The sequence below is a fragment of the Somniosus microcephalus genome, chromosome 5 (assembly GCF_052327205.1).
Source record: "Somniosus microcephalus isolate GS21.2 chromosome 5, FLI_Smic_1.0, whole genome shotgun sequence".
NCBI lineage: Eukaryota > Metazoa > Chordata > Chondrichthyes > Squaliformes > Somniosidae > Somniosus > Somniosus microcephalus.
In genome coordinates, this window is record NC_140991.1 from 241,833,101 (window position 1) to 241,861,037 (window position 27,937).

Sequence of the window (27,937 nt, forward strand, 5' to 3'; positions counted from 1 at the left end):
ACCATCGACCTCGCAGGCTGCCGCTACCACTGGGAGTTTATCACCGCCAAGGTGCTCTCCCCGCTCCTCGGTGCGGATTTCCTGTGCGCCCACGGCCTGCTGGTCGACAGGCCTCGGCGCCACCTCATGGACATGAACGCCATGTCACCTGTCCCGGGCGCCATGACCCCCCCCCAACCCGCCGAAATGGCGTGGCAGTGCCGCGCCCGCTCAACGGACGACTACTCAGCACTCCTGGCTGAGTTCCCAGCCCTCACCAACCCGACCTTCTCCGCGAAGGTTGCTAAGCACGGGGTAGAACACTTCATTCCACCACAGGCCCACCGGTGTATGCCCACGCCCGCAGGCTGGACCCGACCAAGCTGGAGATCGCGCAGGCCGAGTTCGCCACAATGGAACAGCTCGGCATCATCCGCCGCTCCAACAGCCCCTGGGCCTCCCCACTCCACATCGTCACCAAACCCGACGGGGGATGGCGCCCCTGCGGGGACTACCGGTGCCTAAACAACGCCACCATGCCGGATCGGTACCCCATACCGCACATTCAAGACTTCTCAGCTAGACTGGCCGGCCGCTCAGTCTTCTCCAAAGTCGACCTGGTGCGCGGTTACCATCAGGTGCCAGTCCACCCCACGGACGTTCCCAAGACGGCCATAATCATCCCTTTTGGGCTATTCGAATTCCTCCGAATGCCCTTCAGCCTCAAAAACGCGGCCCAGGCCTTCCAGCGGCTCATGGGCTCGGTCCTCCGGGACCTGAAGTTCCTCTTTGTCTACCTGGATGACATCCTGGTAGCTAGTTCCTCCAAGCAGGAACACATCGAGCACCTCCGCACCCTGTTCCAGCGACTCAGTGAGCACGGGCTCATCATCAGCCCAGCCAAGTGCCAATTCGGCCTCAGCAGGATCGAATTCCTCAGCCACCACATCACGCAGGACGGAGCCATTCCCCTGCCCACGAAGGTGCAAGCCGTCCAGCAGTTCCCCCGGCCTACCACCATCAAAGGCCTCCAGGAGTTCTTGGGGATGATCAACTTTTACAACCGCTTCATTCCCGGAGCGGACTCCCTCATGCGGCCCCTATACGAAGCCCTCCGGGGTAAGAAAGACAGAATGGCGATTGAGTGGTCGGCGGACATGTTGACCGCTTTCGACTCGACCAAAAAGTCGCTCGCCGACGCCACCATGCTCGCTCACCCACAGCCCAACGCCAGAGTGGCCCTCACCACGGACGCCTCCGACCACGCGGTCGGCGCCGTGTACGAACAGTGGATCGACGGGGCCTGGCAACCGCTGGCCTTTTTCAGCCGCCAACTGCGCCCCCCCGGAGGCCAAATACAGCGTCTTTGACCGCGAGCTCCTCGCACTGTACCTGGCAGTCCGCCATTTTAGATTTCTTCTGGAGGGCCGCCCCTTCACCGCGTTTGTCGACCACAAACCCCTGACATTCGCGATGGCGAAATCTGCGGACCCGTGGTCAGCCAGGCAACAACGCCAGCTCGCCGCGGTGTCCGAATTCCCCACGGACATCCGGCACGTCTCCGGTCGAGACAACGTGGTGGCCGACTGCCTATCCCGCCCCGCCGTCCACGGCGCCCACCTGGCAGTGGACTATGCTCAACTGGCAGCGGAGCAACGCACTGACCCCGATCTGCTCTCCGCGCCCACAACCCTCCCAGGGCTGCGACTGACCGACGTCGCCTGCGGCCCGTCCGCCGTCACAGTCAAATGCGACACCTCCTTGGCGCAACCCCGCCCTGTAGTCCCGGCGTCCTGGCGAAAACGGGTGTTCGACATCGTCCACGGCCTCTCTCACCCTGGCACCCGCGCGTCCATTAGACTGGTGGCCAACCGATTTGTCTGGCGCGGCCTGCGCAAAGATGTGCGTGTCTGGGCCAGATCCTGCATAGCTTGCCAGCGTGCCAAAATCCACCAACACGTCAAAGCTCCACTCGAGGAGTTCACCGTGCCAGAAAGAAGGTTCGACCACGTCCACATCGACCTCGTCGGCCCCCTGCCGCCATCACAAGGTCACACGCACCTGCTGACAATCGTGGACCATACCACCCGCTGGCCCGAGGCCATTCCACTGACGTCCACCACCACCGCCGACATCGCGAGGGCGTTCATCGGTACCTGGGTCGCTCGGTTCGGCGTCCCCTCCGACATGACGTCGGATAGAGGCCCGCAGTTCATTTCTGATCTGTGGGCCGCCATCGCCCGAAACCTCGGGGTGGCCGTTCACCGCATCACGGCTTACCACCCCCAAGCCAACGGACTGTGCGAGTGATTCCACAGGTCCATGAAGGCGTCCCTCCGCGCCAGCCTCGAGGACGAGGCTTGGATCGACCGCCTCCCGTGGGTGCTACTTGGCCTACGCTCCGCGGTCAAGGAAGACCTGCAAGCCTCGGCGGCGGAACTCATGTACGGCCAGCCGCTGCGCGTACCCGGAGAGTTCCTGCCCACCGCCACGACCCCCTGGTCGGCTAACCAGCAACGCCGCGCTTTCGCCAACCGAGCACAACAGTTCGCTCCGGTGCCCACCGGCTGGCACGGCGAACCAGCAACCCGCATACCACCTAGCCTGCACATGGCCAAATTTGTTTTCGTGTGCCATGACGCCCACCGAGGACCTCTACGGCCCCCATACGACGGACCCTACAAGGTACTCCAGACGGGGAACAAGTTCTTCCTCCTCGAAGTGGGCGGCAGAACTGACAAGGTGTCGGTCGACCGGCTCAAGCTGGCACACCTAGAGCCCGACGAACCCGTTCAAGTGGGCCAACCCCCACCGCGGGGCAGACCGCCTAAGAGCCCGACGCGTCTGACCGCCCCGCTCCCGACACCAACTGCCAAGAGCCGTTCCGGCCGTGCCATCAAGCCGCCACGCCGGTTCGTACACTCCCTACTAGCGGATTCTGGGGGGAGCTGTGTGGCGTACCGATCACAGAACGGACACAATCCGCTTTCCAGTCCGTAGACTATAAATCAGGCGTCATGCCTTTAAGAAGGATCACAGCTTTAAGAAACTCGATCTGCAACATAGTTAAGCCCAGAGCGGGGGAGGAGCAGTTGAAGCTGTGCACTGATGAAAGACAGTTGTACTTGGTGTAGTCTCTGACTCCATTTTGTGTTCAGCATGCAGCCTCAACAATTAAACCTTTTCTGTCGAACCTCTCCGAGTTCAGTATTTTTTGCTAGGAGTACGTAGACTCCTACAATATATTGATTAGCCTTAAATATCTTTTGGACAAGGTTGTTAGTTCAAGCCCTATACCAGGTGTTTGAGCTCATAATCGAAGTACTGCACCGGAGTATTGACTAAGGCACAGCTGTATTGTCAGAGGTGCCACTATTCAGATGTTAAACCAAGGCCTCCAGACAGCATTAAAGAACCCATGGTACTGTTTGAAAGAAGAATACATTCTCCCACCTCACTAAGCCAACAACTTGCCCTCAATCAGTACCACCAAATACAGTTTAACTGGCCATTCATCTCATTGCAATGAAATTATACCTTGCTGTGCACAAAAAATAGCTTCCATGTTTGTCTACATAATTATCATAACTGCACTTCAAAGTAATTCAGTGAGATGTTGGCTGTAAACATCATAATAACTTGGTGTATAAATGCAAGTTTTTCCTTTTTAAATCCAGAACAATTATTAAACTGATACGACTGAAGTTTGGGACAGAACTGTTAATAATCAAGTCTAACACCTCCTTTATACCTTAGTGGAGTGAGGCAGCACCATTGAGTTATACAGTGGCTCCTTACTGCTCAAACGGGGGAAAACAGGACACCACGTGCAGATACTTCAAAGCAAGTGCAGTCTAATAGTCATCTGAATGGTAGTGAAATGAATGTTAGTGAAGAGCCAAATGTCCTGTTGACCCTTAGTACCATTAAAAACTAGTCCAGCAGGCCACCTGGGAAATTTTTAAACGAATAGTACTGCAGTGAGTGTGGCACTACCTCTGAACTAACGTTCCCTGTAGTTTTTTTGGGTGTGCGGGCCCTGTAACTTGCTGCGCAGCCCATTCAATTTTTCACGCATGCGCAGTTATTTACATTGTAAAGCCGGTGAGCAGCCTGCGCGGAACCTCCAGACCACTGCACGGCCGTGCAGCTTAGCAGGAACATTGCTCTGAACTGTGGCCAGTTTGACTTCAGTTACGTGGCACATTTTATGTTCACTACACACAGGTAATGTGTAAGCACTTTACAAAGATACAAACTGTGCCATGCAAATTATTCTTTAGCTGGGGCCTATTCTTCCCTGAGCAGCTGAGTTTTTCTAAATTAATTCCATTTCAATTAGTGCTTCCATGCTGTTCTTTATTTTTATTTATTGTTGTCAGTCAATTAAATTAATAAGCAATCCTTTAGATGAAGACACTGTACAAAGTGTACTTGAACGGATGAGTCCCTAATGCTCTGTCCCGTGAAAATTTTGAAACTCATTTCAAGCTTTCCTGACTGAAGATAAATAAACTATTTCCTCTGGTGGGGGAGTCCAAACAAGGGGGCATTACTTTAAATTTAGAGCAAAGTCGTTCAGGGGTGATGTCAGGAAGAACTTCTTCACACAAAGGGTAGTGGAAATCTAGAATTCTCCTCAAGAAGCTGTTGAGGTTAGGTCAATTGAAAATTTCAAAACTGAGATTGGAAGATTTTTTTTATTCGGTAAGGGTATTAAGGATTATGGAATGAAGGCGGGTAAAAGAAGATGAGATACAGGTCAGCCATGATCTAACTGAATGGTGGAACAGGTTCAAGGGGCTGAATTGCCTACTCCTGTTCCTATGTTTCAATAACACGAAACCATTTTTTCCCGCCATTATTATTTAATATTCTTCAATTTTTTACAACACTTGTATCGCAAAAATAGTCAGAGAATAAGAGATAACCTCAAGCAATAATTTCAAAATCAAAATGAAGCATCTAATTAAGATGTGAGAACATAGCCATATGCTGGCTACAAGAAAGAGGAGAGAGCAAAATGGAAGAGAGAGGAGAGCCCACATGCCAGTTCTTTGTATTGCGGGCTGTTGTTCAACTGGCATGGAGGGCAATCTCTGAGAGAGAGAGAGAGAGAGAGAGAGAGAGAGAGAGCAAGCGAGAGAATGAGAGCGAGCGAGAGAATGCGAGCGAGAGAATGAGAGCGAGCGAGAGAATGAGAGCGAGCGAATGAGAGCGAGAGCGAGAGCGAATGAGAGCGAGAGCGAGAGAATGAGAGCGAGAGAATGAGAGCGAGAGAATGAGAGCGAGAGAGAGAATGAGAGCGAGAGCGAGAGAATGAGAGCGAGAGCGAGAGAATGAGAGCGAGAGCGAGAGAATGAGAGCGAGAGCGAGAGCGAATGAGAGAGCGAGAGAATGAGAGCGAGCGAATGAGCGAGCGAGAGAATGAGAGCGAGAGCGAGAGAATGAGAGAGAGAATGAGAGCGAGAGCGAGAGCGAATGAGAGCGAGCGAGAGAGAGAGAATGAGAGCGAGAGAGAATGAGAGCGAGAGCGAGAGAATGAGAGCGAGAGAATGAGAGAGCGAGAGAATGAGAGCGAGCGCGAGAGAATGAGAGAGCGAGAGAATGAGAGAGAGCGAGAGAATGAGAGCGAGAGAATGAGAGCGAGAGAATGAGAGAGAGCGAGAGAATGAGAGAGAGAGCGAGAGAATGAGAGCGAGAGAGAGAATGAGAGCGAGCGAATGAGAGCGAGCGAGAGAATGAGAGCGAGAGCGAGAGCGAATGAGAGCGAGCGAGAGAATGAGAGCGAGAGAATGAGAGCGAGAGAGAGAATGAGAGCGAGAGAATGAGAGCGAGAGTGAGAGCGAGAGAATGAGAGCGAGCGAGAGAATGAGAGCGAGAGAATGAGAGCGAGAGCGAGAGAATGAGAGCGAGAGCGAGAGAATGAGAGCGAGAGCGAGAGAATGAGAGCGAGAGAATGAGAGCGAGAGCGAGAGAATGAGAGCGAGAGCGAGAGAATGAGAGCGAGAGCGAGAGAATGAGAGCGAGAGCGAGAGAATGAGAGCGAGAGCATGAGAGCGAGAGAATGAGAGCGAGAGAATTAGAGCGAGAGAATGAGAGCGAGAGAATGAGAGCGAGAGAATGAGAGCGAGAGAATGAGAGCGAGCGAGAGAATGAGAGCGAGAGAATGAGAGCGAGAGAATGAGAGCGAGAGCGAGAGAATGAGAGCGAGAGCGAGAGCGAGAGCGAATGAGAGCGAGCGAGAGAATGAGAGCGAGCGAGAGAATGAGAGCGAGCGAGAGAATGAGAGCGAGAGCGAGAGAATGAGAGCGAGAGCGAGAGAATGAGAGCGAGCGAGAGAATGAGAGAGAGTGAGAGAATGAGAGCGAGAGAATGAGAGCGATAGCGAGAGCGAATGAGAGCGAGAGCGAGAGAATGAGAGCGAGAGCGAGAGAATGAGAGCGAGCGAGAGAATGAGAGAGAGTGAGAGAATGAGAGCGAGAGAATGAGAGCGAGAGCGAGAGCGAATGAGAGCGAGCGAGAGAATGAGAGCGAGCGAGAGAATGAGAGCGAGAGAATGAGAGCGAGCGAGAGAATGAGAGAGTGCGAGAATGAGAGCGAGAGAATGAGAGCGAGCAAGAGAATGAGAGCGAGAGAATGAGAGCGAGCGAGAGAATGAGAGCGAGCGAGAGAATGAGAGCGAGCGAGAGAATGAGAGCGAGCGAGAGAATGAGAGCGAGCGAGAGAATGAGAGAGAGTGCGAGAGAATGAGAGCGAGCGAGAGAATGAGAGAGGGCGAGAGAATGAGAGCGAGCGAGAGAATGAGAGCGAGAGCGAGAGAATGAGAGCGAGAGCGAGAGCGAGAGAATGAGAGCGAGAGCGAGAACGAGAGAATGAGAGCGAGCGAATGAGAGCGAGAGCGAGAGAATGAGAGCGAGAGCGAGAGCGAATGAGAGCGAGAGCGAGAGAATGAGAGCGAGCGAGAGAATGAGAGCGAGAGAATGAGAGCGAGCGAGAGAATGAGAGAGTGCGAGAATGAGAGCGAGAGAATGAGAGCGAGCGAGAGAATGAGAGCGAGAGAATGAGAGCGAGCGAGAGAATGAGAGCGAGCGAGAGAATGAGAGCGAGAGAATGAGAGCGAGCGAGAGAATGAGAGAGAGTGCGAGAGAATGAGAGCGAGCGAGAGAATGAGAGCGAGAGAATGAGAGAGGGCGAGAGAATGAGAGCGAGCGAGAGAATGAGAGCGAGAGCGAGAGAATGAGAGCGAGAGAATGAGAGCGAGAGCGAGAGCGAGAGAATGAGAGCGAGAGCGAGAGCGAGAGAATGAGAGCGAGAGCGAGAGCGAGAGAATGAGAGCGAGCGAATGAGCGAGAGCGAGCGAATGAGAGCGAGAGAATGAGAGCGAGAGCGAGAGAATGAGAGCGAGAGAATGAGAGAGCGAGAGAATGAGAGAGCGAGAGAATGAGAGAGCGAGAGAATGAGAGAGAGCGAGAGAATGAGAGAGAGCGAGAGAATGAGAGCGAGAGAATGAGAGAGCGAGAGAATGAGAGAGAGCGAGAGAATGAGAGCGAGCGAGAGAATGAGAGAGCGAGAGAATGAGAGAGAGCGAGAGAATGAGAGAGAGCGAGAGAGAGAATGAGAGCGAGAGAATGAGAGAGAGCGAGAGAATGAGAGCGAGAGCGAGAGAATGAGAGAGCGAGAGAATGAGAGCGAGAGCGAGAGAATGAGAGCGAGAGCGAGAGAATGAGAGCGAGAGAATGAGAGCGAGCGAGAGAATGAGAGCGAGCGAGAGAATGAGAGCGAGCGAGAGAATGAGAGCGAGCGAGCGAATGAGAGCGAGCGAGAGAATGAGAGCGAGAGCGAGAGAATGAGAGCGAGCGAGAGAATGAGAGCGAGCGAGAGAATGAGAGCGAGAGCGAGAGAATGAGAGCGAGCGAGAGAATGAGAGCGAGCGAGAGAATGAGAGCGAGCGAGAGAATGAGCGAGAGCGAGAGAATGAGAGCGAGCGAGAGAATGAGAGCGAGCGAGAGAATGAGAGCGAGAGAATGAGAGCGAGCGAGAGAATGAGAGCGAGAGCGAGAGAATGAGAGCGAGAGCGAGAGAATGAGAGCGAGAGCGAGAGAATGAGAGCGAGAGCGAGAGAATGGGAGCGAGAGCGAGAGCGAGAGAATGAGAGCGAGAGCGAGAGAATGAGAGCGAGAGCGAGAGAATGAGAGCGAGAGCGAGAGCGAGAGAATGAGAGCGAGAGCGAGAGAATGAGAGCGAGAGAATGAGAGCGAGAGAATGAGAGCGAGCGAGAGAATGAGAGCGAGCGAGAGAATGAGAGCGAGCGAGAGAATGAGAGCGAGCGAGAGAATGAGAGCGAGAGAATGAGAGCGAGAGCGAGAGAATGAGAGCGAGCGAGAGAATGAGAGCGAGCGAGAGAATGAGAGCGAGCGAGAGAATGAGAGCGAGCGAGAGAATGAGAGCGAGCGAGAGAATGAGAGCGAGAGAATGAGAGCGAGAGAATGAGAGCGAGAGAATGAGAGCGAGAGAGAGAGCGAGAGAATGAGAGCGAGAGCGAGAGAATGAGAGAGCGAGAGAATGAGAGAGAGCGAGAGAATGAGAGCGAGAGAGAGAATGAGAGCGAGCGAGAGAATGAGAGCAAGAGCGAGAGAATGAGAGCGAGCGAGAGAATGAGAGCGAGCGAGAATGAGAGAGAGCGAGAGAATGAGAGCGAGAGCGAGAGAATGAGAGCGAGCGAGAGAATGAGAGCGAGAGCGAGAGAATGAGAACGAGAGCGAGAGAATGAGAACGAGAGCGAGAGAGTGAGAGCGAGCGAGAGAATGAGAGCGAGAGCGAGAGAATGAGTGCGAGAGCGAGAGAATGAGAGCGAGCGAGAGAATGAGAGCGAGCGAATGAGAGCGAGAGAATGAGAGCGAGAGAATGAGAGAATGAGAGCGAGCGCGAGAGAATGAGAGCGAGCGAGAGAATGAGAGAGAGCGAGAGAATGAGAGAGAGCGAGAGAATGAGAGAGGGCGAGAGAATGAGAGCGAGCGAGAGAATGAGAGCGAGCGAGAGAATGAGAGCGAGAGAATGAGAGCGAGAGCGAGTGAATGAGAGCGAGCGAATGAGAGAGAGCGAGCGAATGAGAGCGAGCGAGAGAATGAGAGCGAGAGAATGAGAGCGAGAGCGAGTGAATGAGAGCGAGAGAATGAGAGCGAGAGCGAGTGAATGAGAGCGAGCGAGAGAATGAGAGCGAGCGAGAGAATGAGAGCGCGAGAGAATGAGAGCGAGAGCGAGTGAATGAGAGCGAGCGAGAGAATGAGAGCGAGCGAGAGAATGAGAGCGAGCGAGAGAATGAGAGCGAGTGAATGAGAGCGAGCGAGAGAATGAGAGCGAGCGAATGAGAGCGAGCGAGAGAATGAGAGCGAGCGAGAGAATGAGAGCGAGCGAGAGAATGAGAGCGAGCGAGAGAATGAGAGCGAGCGAGAGAATGAGAGCGAGAGCGAGTGAATGAGAGCGAGCGAGAGAATGAGAGCGAGCGAGAATGAGAGCGAGCGAGAGAATGAGAGCGAGCGAGAGAATGAGAGCGCGAGAGAATGAGAGAGAGAATGAGAGCGAGCGAATGAGAGCGAGCAAGAGAATGAGAGAGAGAGAGAATGAGAGAGCGAGAGAATGAGAGCGAGCGAGAGAATGAGAGAGAGAGAGAGAGAATGAGAGAGCGAGAGAATGAGAGAGAGAATGAGAGAGCGAGAGAATGAGAGCGAGAGAATGAGAGCGAGCGAGAGAATGAGAGCGAGCGAGAGAATGAGAGCGAGAGAGAGAATGAGAGCGAGAGAGAGAATGAGAGCGAGAGAGAGAATGAGAGCGAGAGCGAGAGAATGAGAGAGAGCGAGAGAATGAGAGCGAGAGAGAGAATGAGAGCGAGCGAATGAGAGCGAGCGAGAGAATGAGAGCTAGCGAGAGAATGAGAGCGAGCGAGAGAATGAGAGCGAGCGAGAGAATGAGAGCGAGCGAGAGAATGAGAGCGAGCGAGAGAATGAGAGCGAGAGAGAGAATGAGAGCGAGAGAGAGAATGAGAGCGAGCGAGAGAATGAGAGCGAGAGCGAATGAGAGCGAGAGCGAGAGAATGAGAGTGAGAGAATGAGAGCGAGCGAGAGAATGAGAGCGAGAGAATGAGAGCGAGAGCGAGAGAATGAGAGCGAGAGCGAGAGAATGAGAGCGAGCGAGAGAATGAGAGCGAGCGAGAGAATGAGAGAGAGCGAGAGAATGAGAGAGAGCGAGAGAATGAGAGAGAGCGAGAGAATGAGAGAGAGCGAGAGAATGAGAGTGAGAGAGAATGAGAGAGAGCGAGAGAATGAGAGCGAGCGAGAGAATGAGAGAGAGAATGAGAGCGAGCGAGAGAATGAGAGCTAGCGAGAGAATGAGAGCGAGCGAGAGAATGAGAGCGAGCGAGAGAATGAGAGCGAGAGAGAGAATGAGAGCGAGCGAGAGAATGAGAGCGAGCGAGAGAATGAGAGCGAGAGCGAGAGCGAATGAGAGCGAGAGCGAGAGAATGAGAGTGAGAGAATGAGAGCGAGCGAGAGAATGAGAGCGAGCGAGAGAATGAGAGCGAGAGAATGAGAGCGAGAGCGAGAGAATGAGAGCGAGAGCGAGAGCGAGAGAGCGAGAGCGAGAGCGAGAGAATGAGAGCGAGAGCGAGAGAATGAGAGCGAGCGAGAGAATGAGAGCGAGCGAGAGAATGAGAGAGAGCGAGAGAATGAGAGCGAGAGAATGAGAGCGAGAGAGAATGAGAGAGAGCGAGAGAATGAGAGTGAGCGAGAGAATGAGAGAGAGAGAGAATGAGAGCGAGCGAGAGAATGAGAGCGAGCGAGAGAATGAGAGAGAGAATGAGAGCGAGCGAGAGAATGAGAGAGAGCGAGAGAATGAGAGCGAGCGAGAATGAGAAAGCGAGAGAATGAGAGCGAGCGAGAGAATGAGAGCGAGCGAGAGAATGAGAGAGAGCGAGAGAATGAGAGCGAGCGAGAGAATGAGAGCGAGCGAGAGAATGAGAGCGAGAGCGAGAGAATGAGAGCGAGCGAGAGAATGAGAGCGAGAGCGAGAGAATGAGAGCGAGCGAGAGAATGAGAGCGAGAGAATGAGAGCGAGCGAATGAGAGCGAGAGAATGAGAGAGAGCGAGAGAATGAGAGCGAGCGAATGAGAGCGAGAGAATGAGAGAGAGAGCGAGAGAGAGCGAGCGAGAGAATGAGAGCGAGAGAATGAGAGCGAGAGAATGAGAGCGAGAGCGAGAGAATGAGAGCGAGAGCGAGAGCGAGAGCGAGAGAATGAGAGCGAGCGAGAGAATGAGAGCGAGAGAATGAGAGCGAGCGAGAGAATGAGAGCGAGAGCGAATGAGAGCGAGAGAATGAGAGCGAGCGAGAGAATGAGAGCGAGCGAGAGAATGAGAGCGAGCGAGAGAATGAGAGCGAGAGAATGAGAGCGAGAGAATGAGAGCGAGCGAGAGAATGAGAGCGAGCGAGAGAATGAGAGCGAGAGCGAGAGCGAATGAGAGCGAGAGAGAATGAGAGCGAGCGAGAGAATGAGAGCGAGCGAGAGAATGAGAGCGAGCGAGAGAATGAGAGAGAGCGAGAGAATGAGAGCGAGAGAGAGCGCGAGAGAATGAGAGAGAGCGAGAGAATGAGAGAGAGCGAGAGAATGAGAGCGAGAGTGAGAGAATGAGAGAGAGCGAGAGAATGAGAGCGAGCGAGAGAATGAGAGCGAGCGAGACAATTAGAGAGAGCGAGAGCGAGAGAGCATGCGAGAGAGAATGAGAGAGAGAGAATGAGAATATGAGAATGAGAGAATGAGAAGAGAATGAATTGTCGGTGCGCTCAACTAATCGCATCAACATATTTCCAGCAAGTTGTGGGTGCCTGTTGCACCTCGAGGCAGCTTGCTGGTGTACTGGCCTCCATTTTGGGCCGGCTGCCTTGCCCGCAGAAGCCCTCAGGCAAGTCCTGTGGGGGAGGGGTTGGAGAATGGGATGGGAGCAATTGTGGACCAGCAGCAGCTCTCAGGAGTATTGTGGAACCAGGAGAACTCCTACTCCATATGAAAGTAACTTAATTTTCAAAAACTTACCTTTTTGTTAGCAGCTGCTGGTTAAGCCACTCAGCACTGATGAATTTTGCTGAGGTGTCCTTAAAGAGACGTTAGGCCCCTCATTAACATATGCACAGGGCCTAATGTCACCTATACCAATATGGCGCCGCCTGTAATGCAGTCGCAGACGGGTATGGCACATTGCACCACAAAACTGATCTTTTTCTGTACTGAAAACGGACTCAAGGACCAATGCATCCCCCATAGAAAGATAAAGATAGAGAGAAAAAGAAAATGGGGGCGGGTGGGGAAAGAGGGACAAGGAAGAAAAAAGGAGAGCATGAAAGAAGGAAAACAGCAAGGGCATGCATATATTAATGTTTAATGTTTAAGTTGTAACAAAGATGCTTGTTATGACACTTTAATAAACCTACTTCCTTGTGGACATCCCTTGTCCAAAAAAAACCAAGAAACCCTAGTCATTATTATTTACATAATAAAAAACAAAAACAGAAAACAGATGCAGAAATAAATGGCTCTGTAAATTCCTGTTACGGAATGGGCCATTCTTGTCGACTGCCCTATTAACCACACAACTGCTTGGTGTCTAAGTAGAACAGTTTACCGTCAGGAATAATTAACTTATTTAAGACTTCAATGCTAAGTTACTTTGCAATATAAAAATAATAATTCTGTGCTAATCTAAAAATAACAATTTTGTGCTCAAATGGAAAGTTGGGATTTTAGCACCATTAGTGCCAATATCACATCGAAAATAAAATTATGCTTTATGACGCTTGTTTTGCTAGTCACTGGAATGTAGATTACTGCTAATGACCTCATATTTCCTGATGAACAGAAAAACCATTAGTGGATAATTGGATGCAAAATGTACTATAGGTAGTTTTTGGTTGTTAACTGTGTAGCTCTTCATCATCCCTTGCCAGAGCATGGAAGTATTCTTTCAATGTTGCAGAGGTAGACTTCCTCACAATGACTAGATTTGTAGCACGCAGCAGACCATAACTATTTGTCCACTTTGACACCCAAAGTTTCATTGAAGACAAAGACTTGCATGAATTTTAAACGCAGCACTGCAGAGCATGTGGTTAAAGCAATGTTTGCATGTGATTCAGGCCCCAATTTTTTTTTGTTAGTATGATTTAAAATGGAAACTAAAGCGTTGTGGTGCAGCATCATACAAACACACAATATTCGCTTTACTCCTTTTCTCTTTCTAGCAGGGTTTAAAATAAGGAATCAAAAACATCTGGATACCTGTCATTTCTATTTTATCATCAATAGTAACAGGCTCATACGAAAGACCAATGTCAGTCCACCACTGTAGGAAACAGAAGCTGAGGAAACACAGGTACTATTCATTAAAAAACAAAATTATGTCTCAGTTTACCAATGAATCCAGCATTGGGAAGGCAGCCAGGTAGAGGAAGGCCTTTCTCGTTTTACTTCCCACAGAATCATCCACATGATGTAATTTGTTGATGATGTAATATCCCAAATCCGTATATGCTGAAATAGAACAGAAAAAGGGGCAAAATTGAGCATGGTCAATTGTCACAGGGAACAGCCTACTACTATAACTTACTGTACAGATTCTGGGGCCATTCTCCATACCTCCATTTTAAATTTAAAGCCTTTCAAAGCAGTAAGCCAGCAGTAAACTCCAGCAATTACCTTAAAACTGTGGCTTAAGCTACATATTAGCCTAAACTTTTCAAGCAGGTACCTCACTCACCGCCGGCACATATCAGAAAATGTACCCCATTATCTAAAGATTGTTCTATGGGAAAGGAGACAGATTGATCAACAGTTCCGATCCTGTATATACTATTCCAGCATGCAGATTCAAACAGGGCAGCTTCCGTTTACTGTATTACAATGCAGCTACAACAGAGGACCTTTAATCAACAAAATACTAGCTGTGACCTAAAGTAAAATATCCAAGGACTAGTAAGCTTTTTTTGGGGTAAATTTTCATGCTCAGAGAAGGCAAGTGATATCAGTATTATGGAATGGAGCAATTTTCTATTAAGGGCATTTACGGTCAGTCAGGTCAGGAATAGTGTGCTCAGTGGCAGAGTGATGCTCTTTGTATCCTGCACTGTCAGTGCTTTAAATGCCAACCTCTACTGCACCCACCTAAATTTTTCCATTTCCCACACCAGCCTCTCTGACAAGACTAATTTTGTACTAAAATTGTGTATTGTGAACAGTTTTATGTTGCGGATCTACATTCACTAGAAACGTGGGCGAGACATCGCAAACTCGTTCTAGCCCTTCAAACTAGCAGAGATTTTCATCTCATCAGTTTGAGATGGCATCTAGACCTAGGTCCCAAGAAATGTGCTAAAGCTTGTATCTGCAAGTGCTTCTGTAAGCTTTATAGTGGTAATGTTATTGAAAGTTGTTCCATGCGTCCCCTTCTGGGAGGAAGAGAGAGGGAACACACACACACACACACACACACACACACACACACACACACACACACACACACACACACACACACACACACACACACACACACACACACACACACACACACACACACACACACACACACACACACACACACACACACACACACACACACCGCAAGCGAGCAAAAAGCACGCACAAGAGAGATGTTATAATTAACAAGAAAACTTACTTCATATTTAGTGCTGTTTGCACAAACTTGGAACCGATCTATTAGTGAAAATGATGTTATAAATAATTGTGGTATTCTTTCACATGGTATATGCTTAAATAGCCCATAAACAGGTTGAAGATTCTGTTTAAAGAATGCATTACTATAACTGGAAAGAAGTGGAGGTAGGAAATTAAAGGAAAGACAAAAAACTCTAAGTGTTCCTGGAACTGAATTTGCAATTAGTATTTATTAATTTTGCTATGTAAGCACCATTTTAGAACTACAGTACGATGGGAGCACAATGTTAGCAGGGCTACTGAATAGGCACAGCAACTGATTTACAGAATTAAAGATAAAGCAATCCTAATGTGAGGCCTGTTCACTAACCCACATTCTAGTTTCAGGATGATGCTTACATGCCCGCAGAAAACTGCTCTTTGCTACCACCTGAGAATGATGTAAGCAGAATGGATCTAAACATCCTGGAAGACATGAAAACTTTCTACAATACTGAAAATGAGAGTACTTGCATATTTGGGAATGCAACCAAAGCCCTGGGTCAAAAACAGGGAATTAAGACCAGTTATTACTTTGAGAGGTTTAAGCGAATTAAGCGGAGGTCTTCGTGGATAGCACGTTTAACGAGGTGGTCACACCGCAGGTAAAGAGTGCACAGGCAGACAGGAAATGGGTGACCGCCAGACAGAGAAAAAGAACTAGTGCAGGAGTCCCCTGGATCCATCTCCCTCTCCGACAGATTTTCCATTTTGGATACTGATGGGGGAGATGGTTTCTCAGGGGAATGCAGCAAGAGCCAAGTCCATGGCTCAGCTGCACAGGAGGGGAGGAAAAAGAGTGGGAGAGCAATAGTGATAGGGGATTCTATCATAAGGGAAACAGATAGACGTTTCTGTGGCCCCAGACGTGACTCCAGGATGTTATGTTGCCTCCCTGATACCAGGGTCAAGGATGTCACTGTACGGCTGCAGGGCATTCTGAAGGGGGAGGGCAACAGTCAGAGGTCGTGGTTCACATTGGTACCAACGACATGGGTAGAAAGAGGGAGCTAGGTAGCAGATTAAAAAGCAGGACCTCAAAGGTTGTAATCTCTGGATTACTCCCGGTGCCACGTCCTAATGAGTATAGGAATAGGAGGATAGAGCAGATGAATGCGTGGCTAAAGAGTTGGTGCAGAAGGGAGGGTTTTAGTTTCCTGGATCACTGGGTCTGCTTCTGGGTAAGGTGGGACCTGTACAAGTCAGACGGGTTGCACCTGAACCGGAACGGGATCAACATCCTTGCGGGGAGGTTACCTAGTGCTGTTTGGGGGGGGGGGGGGGGGGGGGGGGGTGGAGTTTAAACTAACTTGGCAGGGGGATGGGATATAGAGTGGTGCTATAGTAGGGGGCGATGCACAGCCAAATATAGAGGGGAAAACAAGTCAGTCTGAAAGGCAGAGCAAATATGTAATGGCACAAAGGAGTATGGCAAGGCTGGATGGCATTTATTTTAATGCAAGGAGTCTCGCGAGTAAGGCAGATGAATTGAATGTGTTGATGAACACATAGGAGTATGATATTGTTGCCATCACAGAGACATGGTTGAGGGAGGGGCAGGACTGGCAGCTCAATATTCCGGGGTATAGAATCTTCAGGCGAGACAGAGGGGTGTGTAAAAGAGGAAGGGGGGGTCGCAATATTAATTAAGGAGTCAATTACTGCTGTAAGGAGAGATGGTATCTTAGCAGGTTCCTCTAATGAGGCCATATGGCCTTACTAACAAAAGGGGGCAAGCACTTTGCTGGAAGTGTACTTTAGGCCCCCAAACAGTCAGGGGGAGATAGAGGAACAGATATGTAGGCAAATCTCAGAGAAGTGTAGAAATAATAGGGTAATAATAGTGGGGGATTTCAACTTCCCCAATATTAACTGGGATAGTCAGAGTGTGAAAGGCTTAGAGGGTACGGAATTATTAAAGTGCATCCAGGAGAGCTTTTTGAGCCAGCATGTAGAAAGTCCTACAAGAGAGGGGGCGCTACTGGACCCAATTCTAGAGAATGTAGCCGGGCAAGTGGTAGAAGTGTCAGTAGAGAGCATTTTGGTGACAGTGACCATAATTCGGTGAGATTTAAGGTAGTCATGGAAAAGGACAAAGATGGACCGGAAATAGAGGTTCTAAATTGGGGGAAGGCCAATTGTAATATGATAAGGCAGGATCTGGCCAAAGTGAACTGGGATCAGCTACTTGTAGGAAAATCCACATCAGAGCAGTGGGAGTCTTTCAGAAAGGAAAGAGAGAGAGAGTACAACGCCAACATGTTCCCGTAAAGGTCAAGGGTGGGAACAACAAGCTCAGGGAGCCCTGGATGTCAAAGGATATACAAGAATGGATTAGGAAAAAAAGGGAGGCTTTTGGCAGATACAAAGCACTAAAAACAGTGGAAGCCCTAGGAGTATAGAAAGTGCAGGGGGTACTTAAAAAAGAAATTAGGAGAGCGAAGAGGGGGCATGAAAAAACACTGGCAGGCAAAATAAAGGAAAATCCCAAGGTGTTTTTTATAAGTATATTAAGGGCAAGAGGATAACCAGGGAAAGAGTAGGGCCCATTAGGGACCAAAGTGGCAACCTGTGTGTAGAGCCAGAAGATGTAGGGGAGGTTTTAAAATGAATATTTTGCATCTGTGTTCACTATGGAGAAGGACGATGTAGGCATAGAAATCAGGCAGGGGGATTGTGATATACTTGAACAAATTAGCATTGAGAGGGAGGAGGTACTAGCGGTTTTAGCAGGCTTAAAAGTGGATAAATCCCCAGGCCCAGACGAGATGTATCCCAGGCTGCTGTGTGAGGCAAGGGAGGAGGTTGCAGGGGCCCCGACACAAATTTTCAGAACCTCTCTGGCCACAGGGGAGGTGCCAGAGGACAGCTAATGTAGTACCCTTATTCAAGAAGGGTAGTAGGGATAAACCAGGGAATTACAGGCCAGTGAGCCCAACATCAGTAGTAGGGAAATTAATGGAAAAAATTCTGAGGGACAGAATTAGTCTCCACTTGGAGAGGCAAGGATTAATCAAGGATAGTCAGCATGGCTTTGTCAGGGGGTGATCATGTCTAACCAATTTGATTGAATTTTGCAAGGGGGTGACTGGGTGTGTGGATGAGGGTACTGCAGTTGATGTAGTCTACATGGACTTCAGTAAGGCTTTTGACAAAGTCCCGCATGGGAGACTGGTCAAGAAGGTAAGAGCCCATAGGATCCAGGGCAGTTTGGCACATTGGATCCAAAATTGGCTTAGTGGCAGGAGGGTGATGGTCGAAGATTGTTTTTGTGACTGGAAGCCTGTGTCCAATGGTGTACCGCAGGGATCGGTGCTGGGTCCTTTGCCGTTTGTAGTGTACATTAATGATTTAGATATGAAGGCAGGAGGTAAGATCAGTAAGTTCGCAGATGACACAAAAATTGGTGGAATGGTAAATAGTGAGGAGGGAAGCCTCAGGCTACAGGACGATATAGATGGGTTGGTTAGATGGGCAGAACAGAGGCAAATGGAATTTAACCCTGAAAAGTGTGAGGTGATGCATTTTGGGAGGACTAACAAGGCAAGGGAATACACAATGAATGGTAGGACCCTAGGAAGGAGAGAGGATCAGAGGGACCTTGGTGTGCATGTACATAGATCCCTGAAGGCAGCAGGACAGGTAGATAAGGTGGTTAAAAAGGCATATGGGATACTTATATTCTATGCCTCGGCTAATGAAGGCAAGAGCAGGGAGGTTATGATGGAGCTGTACAAAATGCTAGTTAGGCCACAGCTGGAATACTGTGTGCAGTTCTGGTCGCCACACTATAGGATGGATGTGATTGCATTGGAGAGGGTGCAGAAGAGATTCACCAGGATGTTACCTGGGCTGGAGCAGTTCAGCTATGAAGAGACTGGACAGGCTGATGTTGTTTTCCTTAGAGCAGAGAAGGCTGAGGGGGGACTTGATTGAAGTGTACAAAATTATGAGGGGCACAGATAGGGTAGATAGAAAGGAACTTTTCCCCTTAGTAGAGGGGTCAATAACCAGGGAGCATAGTTTCAAGGTAAGGGGCAGGAGGTTTAGAGGGGATTGGAGGAAAAGGTTTTTCACCTAGAGGGTGGTTGGAATCTGGAACTCACTGCCTGAAAGGGTGGTAGAGGCAGGAACCCTCACAACATTCAAGAAGCATTTGGATGAGCACTTGAAATGCCATAGCATACAAGGATACGGACCAAGTGCTGGAAAATGGGATTAGAATAGACAGGGCTTGATGGCCGGCGTGGACACGATGAGCCAAAGGGCCTCGTTCTGTGCTGTATAACTCTATGACTCTATGAGAGCCAGCATGGATTTGTAAAAGGCAGATCGTGTTTGACGAATCTAATTGAACTTTTTGATGAAGTGACAGGGAGGATTGATGAAAGGATGTTGTCTATATGGATTTTCAGAAGGCAAAGTACCACATAGAAGGCTGGTTAACAAAATTGAGGCGCATGGAATAGGTGGGTCAGTGGCAGCTTGGATAAGGAATTGGCTTAAGGACAGAAAACAGTGAGTTGTGGTAAATGGCTGTTTTTCAGACTGGAGACTGGTAGATAGTGGTGTTCCTCAAGGATCAGTGCTGGGGCCACTGCTTTTTTTGAATGAATATATATTTCTAAATTTGCCGATGACACCAAACTTGGGAGTGTGGCAAACAGTGAGGATGATACCAATCGACTGCAATAGGACATAGAAAGGCTAGCAGAATGGGCAGACAAGTGGCAGATGAAATTTAATACAGAGAAGTGTGAGGTGATGCATTTTGACAGAAGGAACAGGGAGAGGCAATATACACTTAATAGCACAGTTTAAAAGAGTGTGCAGGGACAGAGGGACCTGGGAGTTAATGTGCATAGGTCCCTGAAGGTGGCAGGACATATTGAGAGAGAGGTTAGCAAAGCATATGGGACCTTGAGCTTCATAAATAGAGGTAGAGAGTACAAACATAGAGAAGTTATGCTGAACCTTTATAAAGCGTTGGTTAGGCCACAACTGGAGTATTGCGTCCAGTTCTGGTCACCACACTTTAGGAAGGATGTGAAGGCCCTTGAGAGGGTAGAGAGGAGATTTACCAGAATGGTTCTGGGGATGGGGAATCTTAGCTACAAGGACAGGTTGGAGAAGCTGGATTTGTTTTCATTAGAGCAAAGGAGGTTGAGGGGTGATTTGATAGAGGTGTACAAGATTATGACAGGTTTGGATAGGCTAGCTAGTTTGGAAAGGCTGTTCCCACTAGTTGATGGTACAAGGACTAGGGGACACTTTTGGGCAAGAGATACAGGGGGGAATGTGAGGAAAAAAAATTTTACGCAGCGAGTGGCGATGACCTGGAATTCACTGCCGACGGAAGTGGTGGAAGCGGAGACACTCAATGTTTTCAAGGGGAGACTGGATAGGCACTTGAGGGAAATAAACTTGCAGGGCTACGGGGATAGAGCGGGGGAATGGGACTGACTAGATTGCCTACAGAGAGCCGGCACGGACTCGATGGGCCGAATGGCCTCCTTCTGTGCCGTATGACTATGACTAATCTTCTGATATAAATCTTTAATGTCATATTTTGTTTGTTCATATGCTTTGTTTACACAGTGTCAAGTTCTGGAAAATATCATGAGTGTTTCCTTCTTTAAAACACACTTCTGGTCCCGGAGCATGATAAAGATAAAGGAATTCAGCTAAATGTCAAAAAAACTAAAAAGCATGCAGGGCAGTCCTGTATCAGTGCATAGAAACTCAATCAAACATCTGATATTTATTCACAAATGAATTACCGAACATGCACCTAACTTACAATTCATGTCACGGATGTGAAGACAGAAGATTACCTATTAGAATGTGAAAGATGGCAGCCACAGTGCCAGCCGTGACCATGCAGAGGACAGCCTTGATCCTATCTCGCCGACTGTGAACAAATACCAGGCCCACGTTCTTAAAGTCACTCATTGGCCCAGTGAAGAACTTCATGAGCGAGTAGGCCAGTCCATAGCTAGCAAGCATCTCGATGGCATCCTCTTTAACAGCTGCTATACCCCTGTTTAGTGCCTATTCAGAAATGACAGATGGAAAAGAGGCAATTCATATAAAATCCATAAAAGTACTTTTTAAGTATACATTCAATAGGCTTTAAATGGTTTTACTCAATGAGTGTGAAAAATCTAGAATTCAGCAACAACACGAAGAAACACTATGGTGCGATGGTCCACGGACTTAACAAAGAGACAAAAAAAAAGTAGTTTTGCACAAGATGTTCTGTTCATGAAGGAAAAAACACATTTTCCCCCCCAAAAATAAGGCAGCACGGGAATCAGCTCTCAAACGTGCTGTAAATAATTGATGTTACAACAATGGAACATTGAGCGAGTGAGCAAGGGCTCAAACTAGCCTTCATTCTGATGCTAACAGCCTTTCAGTTTGTGACAAAAAATTCTTATCTAGTCCCCACGGCATTTGACTTGTAAAATATTATGTTGCAGCCAATTGTTCTGTTAAAATGATCAATTTCAAGTACTACAAATTGTACAGATAAATCCAAAGATATTGCACTTTTTGACCAAGTGTGTTTACTTTTGCCCATTGAAAGATGATTTTACTGCTGTAGTTTGGCATCAAAAACGAGGGTTGTATAAGCTGGTTGTCCGCTTTTCCTGTGGACCTGGGTAATTATGTAATTCAGACTTTCACTGGCAATTGATGTTACCTAGAACACCCCCCAGACACAGGGCAGTGTCTACGTGGCTCAAGTATGTGAGGAGTGAGTTGGTAGAGAAAGTGTGCGAGACAGTGAGCTCAGAGCAAGTGGGGGAGGTAAGGGTGCATACTATCAATAAAACCAGTGGGGGACACAGGCTTTATAAACACTGTGGTTAACCTCAAGCCCCATGCGTGTCCAGGGGCTGCCAACACTTAAAACAATTTCTCCTCCTTACTCCCAGCCTGCTCTTATCCCACACGAACAACAGGTGCCTGGCCTGCTCCGAGTTCAGCGCAAACTGTGGGCTAGTATAGTTGAGTCTTGCCGTGTACAAAATTGCTGCCATGTTTACCGAACTAAAAACATTCATTGTAAATGAAGCACTTTGAGACCATATAGTGCCTTATTTTGAATCATGTGATATATCTCAATTACACAAATCTTTCCTTCATAAAACAGATAACGAGGGGTAAACAGATATCAAATATCGCAGAATCAATCACTTCAATTGAGCTAATGCCAACAATAGAGAAAAGTCTGTACAGATTACCAATGGAGAAAAGGCCTATTCTAATGCTGTTTTCTGCACTGTGATTAGCTCTTCTGCTGTCTGTTGACTGTAATTACAACTACAGTTTGCAAACACAGGAAAAAAAACAGCAAAGAAAGCTGGCTACAAGCTGGGCACTAACCTCATGGGCGGGGAATAGGCCGGAGAACTAGCTGGGGCAGATCATAGACTAACTCAGCCCAATCCACTGGAGCACTCAGGTGAGGGTAAAGGTGGGCTGGAGGAGGAAAATCAGGGCAGGTACATCAGCAGCTGGGTGGGGACAGGCTTTTAAAAAAAAAAAAAAAAACTTCTTGTGCTATTGCTGCACTGGGGCCAGCCCAGAAGGTGGCTGTACTGGGGGCACAGACAGTGGTTTCAGAGCCGAACCCATGACTGAGGCCCCCGATAATGGTTAGGCCTGTGTGAGTAAAACTTCATGTGAAATTAGCCCTAAAACTAAAGTTAGCTCCTTGTCGTTGAATTTTATTACATTTGTTGTAAATATATTCATCAACCTATAATCAAAAGGTCCTGCTGCCCTGAAACTTGAAATCCCGCACCAATTCCGATTTAAACATCTAGGGGGGAAAATTCGTGGCTGCCACGAGAGTTGCCGGTGTCCAGCAACTCGGGTTAACGGCCACTGAAAATGGACAAAGCGCTACTAATATAAAATTCGCGCTGGGGGGGGGGGGGGCTAATGATTTTTAGCCCAGTGCTTACTGTGTAATGCCCTCCTGGTGGAGTTAGTGCAGGCATGGAAGTCGACGTTCCAGCTTCAAACAGCCTCTGGGAGCGGGGCTATGGAGTTCGCAAGGAATTGTGGATAATTAAAAGGGCTATGAATTAAAAGAGCAATATGTTCAGAACTAATGAAAGTTAAAATGAAGTGGGAAAAATGCAGTTTTCAGCCCTTACTGCTTTTTTATTAAATTTAAAAGTCCCAAATGGGAGTCTTCAGCACTTACAGCTGAATTCCCTTCTGAACTTCAAAAAAATGGGAAAAGTGCTTCAGCACTAACACAAATGGCTCAGCAAACCGGGGAAGGGGCACCCAGCAGCTCTCCAGCTTTGTGCAGGGGGTCAACACTGCAAGAGGTCCTCTACCCACAGGGGCCAGGAGGCCCTTCAGAAAGAAGGATGCAGGACCACATTACCAAGGCCGTCACTGCCAGCAGTGTCGCCCCCACCACCTGGCTCCAATGCCCAAAGAAGTTTCATGACCTCAGACCACTGGTCAAGGTCAGCGAATGCATCTTCAAAAGCCGTCTCCTACCAACTGCACCACTAGCCTCACACTGCTCCATGCACGACTCCCGATCCGAATCACTCACCTACCAACAATCTGCACCAATCACGAGGCACATCTCCCATTCCTAGCCTCACCTCACTTCCTTGGCCAGTGACGGGGCTGAAAGGATACAAGATGCTGGTATCCTCATATGTTGTCCTCCTTCTGGAATGCACCTCTTGCTTTCCCGCCCTCCCCTAGTCACAACTCCACTCTCATTTCACAAACCCAAGAAATGCAGCCTGCCCAGCCAGTGGTTGGCCAGGAAGGAGGAAGAAGAAAAAGTCGAAGTAGAAGAAACACCATCACTTGATTTGACACACCCAGCCACCAGCTCCTCAAGGTCGACCAGCAAGGCCATTTGCAGTGTCCCCCACTGAAAGTCAGCAGCAATGCTGTAGCCACTGGGGTAGCACTGAGTGAAATCAGTAGGAGAGGCACGAAGAGAATGCATAAGGGTGATGAGTTGATTTCTTGATGTCATATTGGATGACTAGACGTATATAGGTGGATTGGAAAGTTTGCTTTGTGGTGGCTTTTATTTCAGCATCGTGGCCAAGAGAACGCTGTAATGGTCAGTAACAGAGGGAAGGTAAGGTGTGGAACTAATGTGGAGCGGGGAATTGGGGTTGTGGTCACTGGGACCGCAGGCGGATGATTTCATCCCGGATATTCCGGCCGGAAAGAGCTGTCTGGGTTAGGCCATTTGGCCCTTCGAGGCTGCTCCACCATTCAATAAGATCATGGCTGATCTTCTACCTCAACTCCACTCTCCTGCACTATCCCCATATCCTTTGATTCCCTTAATATTCAAAAATCTATCGATCTCTGTCTCGAATATATTCAACAACTGAGCCTCCACAGCCCTCGAGTAGAGAATTCCAAAGATTCACCACCCTCTGAGTGAAGAAATATCTCATCTCAGTCCTAAATGGTTGGCCCCTTATTCTGAGACCGTGACCCCTGGTTCTAGACTCCCCAGCCAGGGAAAACATCCTCCCTGCATCTACCCTAGAAGAATTTTGTATGTTTCAATGAGATCACCTCATTCTTCTAAACTCGAGAATATAGGTCTAGTCTACTCAATCTCTCCTCATAGGTCAATCCCCTATCCCAGGAACCAGTCGAGTGAACCTTCGTTGCACTACCTCTATGGCAAGTATATCCTTCCTTAGGTAAGGAGACCAAAACTGTACACCATACTCCAGGTGTCGTCTCATCAGGGCCCTAAATAATTGCAGTAAGACATCTTTACTCTTGTACTCAAATCCTCTTGTAATAAAGGCCAACATACCATTTACTTTCCTAATTGCTTGCTATACCTGCATGTTAATTTTGTGATTCATGTACAAGGGCACCCAGATCCCTCTGAACACCAACATTTCCCAATCTCTCACAATTTAAAAAATACTCTGCTTTTCTATTTTTCCTACCAAAGTGGATAACTTCACATTTCTCCACATTATATTCCATTTGCCAGGTTCTTGCCCACTCACTTAGCCGGTCTATATCCCCTTGAAGCCTCCTTGCAGCCTCCTCACAACTTACATTCCCACCCAGCTTTGGATCATCAGCAAACTTGGATATATTACATTTGGTCCCCTCATCCAAATCATTGATGTAGATTGTGAATAGCTGAGGCCCAAGCACTGATCCTTGCGGTACCCGACTAGTTGCAGCCTGCCAACCCGAAAATGACCCGTTTATTCCTACTCTCTGTTTTCTGTCCGTTAACCAATCCTCAATCCATGCTAATATATTACCCCCAATCCCATGAGCCCTAATTTTGTTTAATAACCTCTTGTCTGGCACCTTATCGAATGCCTTCTGAAAATCCAAATACACCACATCCACTGGTTCGCCCTCATCTATTCTGCTAGTTACAACTTCAAAAACTCCAACAGATTTGTCAAACACTATTTCCTTTCATAAATCCATGTTGACTCTGCTCAATCCTGTTATTATTTTCAAAGTGCCCTGTTACCACGTCCTTAATAACAGATTCTAGCATTTTCCCTACTACTGATGTCAGGCTAACTGGTCTGTAGTTCAAAAGCAAAATACTGCGGATGCTACTCCCCGTTTCCTGTGGTCTGTCGTTCCCCGTTTTCTCTCTCCCTCCTTTCTTAAATAGTAGGATTACATTTGTTACCTTCCAATCCGCGGGAACTGATCCAGAATTTAAGGAATTTTGGAAAATGACAACCAATGCATCCACCATCTCTATAGCCACCTCTTTCAAAACCTGGGTTGCCTCCTTCCTTCCGCTTCCTCCTCTTTGGCATCCTCCTCTTCTGAGTCTTCCTCCTCCTTTTGCGAGCAGATGCTGTAAATCTGAAATGACAGCATAAAATCCTGGAAATACTCAGCAGGTCTTACAGCATCTTGACCCAAGACGTGAACTCGGATTCTCTCTCCACGGATGTTGCCTGACCTACTGAGTATTTGCAGCATTTTCTGTCTCCAGCAGCATTCCCTACACACTTAAAAATAAACTTCTGACATGTATTGCAGCAAGCCACTACTTCAGTAAAATCAAAAAACCCAGTCCAAAAGCTTAAATGCAAACTTACCTGAAAGATGTGTGTGTCCCCTTAAGAGGTGCTGACAGTGCCTCTGTGACTCTCCTTGCATGCTGGGTTTAACTGGCGTGCTTAGGACCCAGCGAGCGCAACGGTCCAAGTTTGCTGTGGCGACGGTAAGTCAGCATGCACGTAACTACTCCCTCATTTTTCCTAGCAGGGCGATACTTCTTAATGGCAGCGCTACCAGGCCTGGGAAAATGAAGGGCGCCACGGGACCAGCCACCAGCTGGCGAAAGAGCGGCGACCGCCCTCTTTTCGCCATTTTTTGCCGGTAATGGGTGGCATTAAGCCCCCGAATTTTTAGCACCTAGACTTTGATGCTCCCAGCATCAGACCTGTGTAATGGAGTACTGAATTTAAAAACACAGATTGGATGTTAAGGCAGTAGTTTTTGGATTTTTCTGTAAATAATAGGGCATGCCTGAGAACCCCATGTAAATACAGACAACATTCAGATAAACTCTGTCCAAACTTCCAAGAGACAGTGTCAGCCACCCAAAGAAAAAGACTGCAATTGTTGCATAAAATGTGTTTTAATGTTATACAGCAATAGAAAGACACTAGTAAGTCAACAAATACAGAAAACTTCAGAAATCCATTGACCTCCTCGCAAACCCCTTACAGACCATAGTTGAAAACCTATGCCTTAAAGTATAACAGCAGCAATAGATAACTAGCTAAATATTTATAAAGAGGACATATAGAATAGCTAGATACAATGGATAGATCGACAATTTAAATACAGTAAAGGGGAACATTTATTAAATAGACAAACCATAATACATGGAGATTACTATCAATAGACTGTGCATGATAAATAACAGAGCTACTCTAAAATAATTCAAATTCACTAGTCTCCCATGATGTTGCACATCGAGTCAAGGTTAGAGGGTGGGGATAAGTGAACCTGAGAGGACAGATGTAATTCAGTTGTCATTTTAAAGTCATATATTCTCTCGTTATTTTTATGCAATACTTTGGGATTTGATATTATAATTTATAGTTAAGTAGCAAACCGGTCAATAATTTGGGAAGCAGAGGAGCAAAGTTGATTGTAGCATAGAAGTTTCTCTGCAATAAAGGCCGAGGAACTGGGAGGTGCAAAACCGAGATTCTACAGCACCACCACTGGCAGGAGGATGTAATTACAGTGACAAGTTTACATTATAAATGCAGACACAAGAATTTATAAAGGAAATGTTGACAGGAAGTCACAATATATAGAATATTAATATATTATCGATTTTTGTACTGCAGCTGGTAAACCTTTCCCTTCCCACTAGCATCAAGTTACACTGAAGGCTTTAAGAAGTAACAGTTTAAAGGGGTTCATTTTATGAGTCTGTGCTGTCGGCAGGTGAGCCTCGCTTGCCAACCACGGAAAAATTGTGGGCAGCTGAGAGAGAGAGAGAGAGAGAGAGAGAGAGAGAGAGAGAGAGAGAGAATTATTTCAGTTATTTTCCCCATCTCTTTGATAGGTTCTTACCTTCTCTGCCTATTTTCCCACTGACTTTAATAATATTAGTTAGCATCAGTTGATGTGCGTATAACTCCCAGCCCCAATTGCTGTTCAATTCACATGAACAAATGAAAAAAGACAACAAAAGACCAGCTGTTCTATCGAGCCCATCCCATCCCAGCATGACGCAACTTCTGCACACCATCAATGCTACCCCCCTTGCAGTCATGCGATCTTCCTGGAGAGGCAAAATACTAGTATAAAAAACCTTACACTAATTTAACAAGAACTCTGGGAAATTCCTCTCTAGTCCCTGAAGGTGATGAAGCAAGCTCCATGAGACCATAGTGACTGAGTGACACAAACGCAAATGACACACCTAACCTATGTAGACATGTTTATCACGCTCAGGAACGTATTCAGCTCCCTTGCATTAAATCCGCACTCACCGCGATAGCTCTGCGAAAAGTATGTCCAAGCATTTAACTAAGTTATTTGATTTTGTTATTGATACATTTGACCCTGGTCATCCTTAACATATTTGACCCTGGTCATTCTTAACACATTAACAAGTACTTTTTGAAGTGTAGTCACTGTTGTAATGTAGGAAACACA

The 27,937-nt window shown here is 48.0% G+C and overlaps 1 protein-coding gene across 5 annotated transcripts in view; it reads right to left on the reverse strand.

The window, feature by feature from the left end:
• ankhb (ANKH inorganic pyrophosphate transport regulator b) overlaps window positions 1–27,937 on the reverse strand; it is a 309,801-nt gene that overhangs the window by 152,834 nt on the left and 129,030 nt on the right. For all 5 annotated transcript variants that reach the window (XM_085988765.1, XM_085988769.1, XM_085988764.1 and 2 more), the window contains 2 exons: window positions 20,569–20,785; window positions 13,437–13,555 (listed from right to left, as the gene is read on the reverse strand). In XM_085988765.1, coding sequence (XP_085844891.1) covers window positions 13,437–13,555; window positions 20,569–20,785 — 336 coding nt within the window. The remainder of the gene's footprint in view (window positions 1–13,436; window positions 13,556–20,568; window positions 20,786–27,937) is intronic.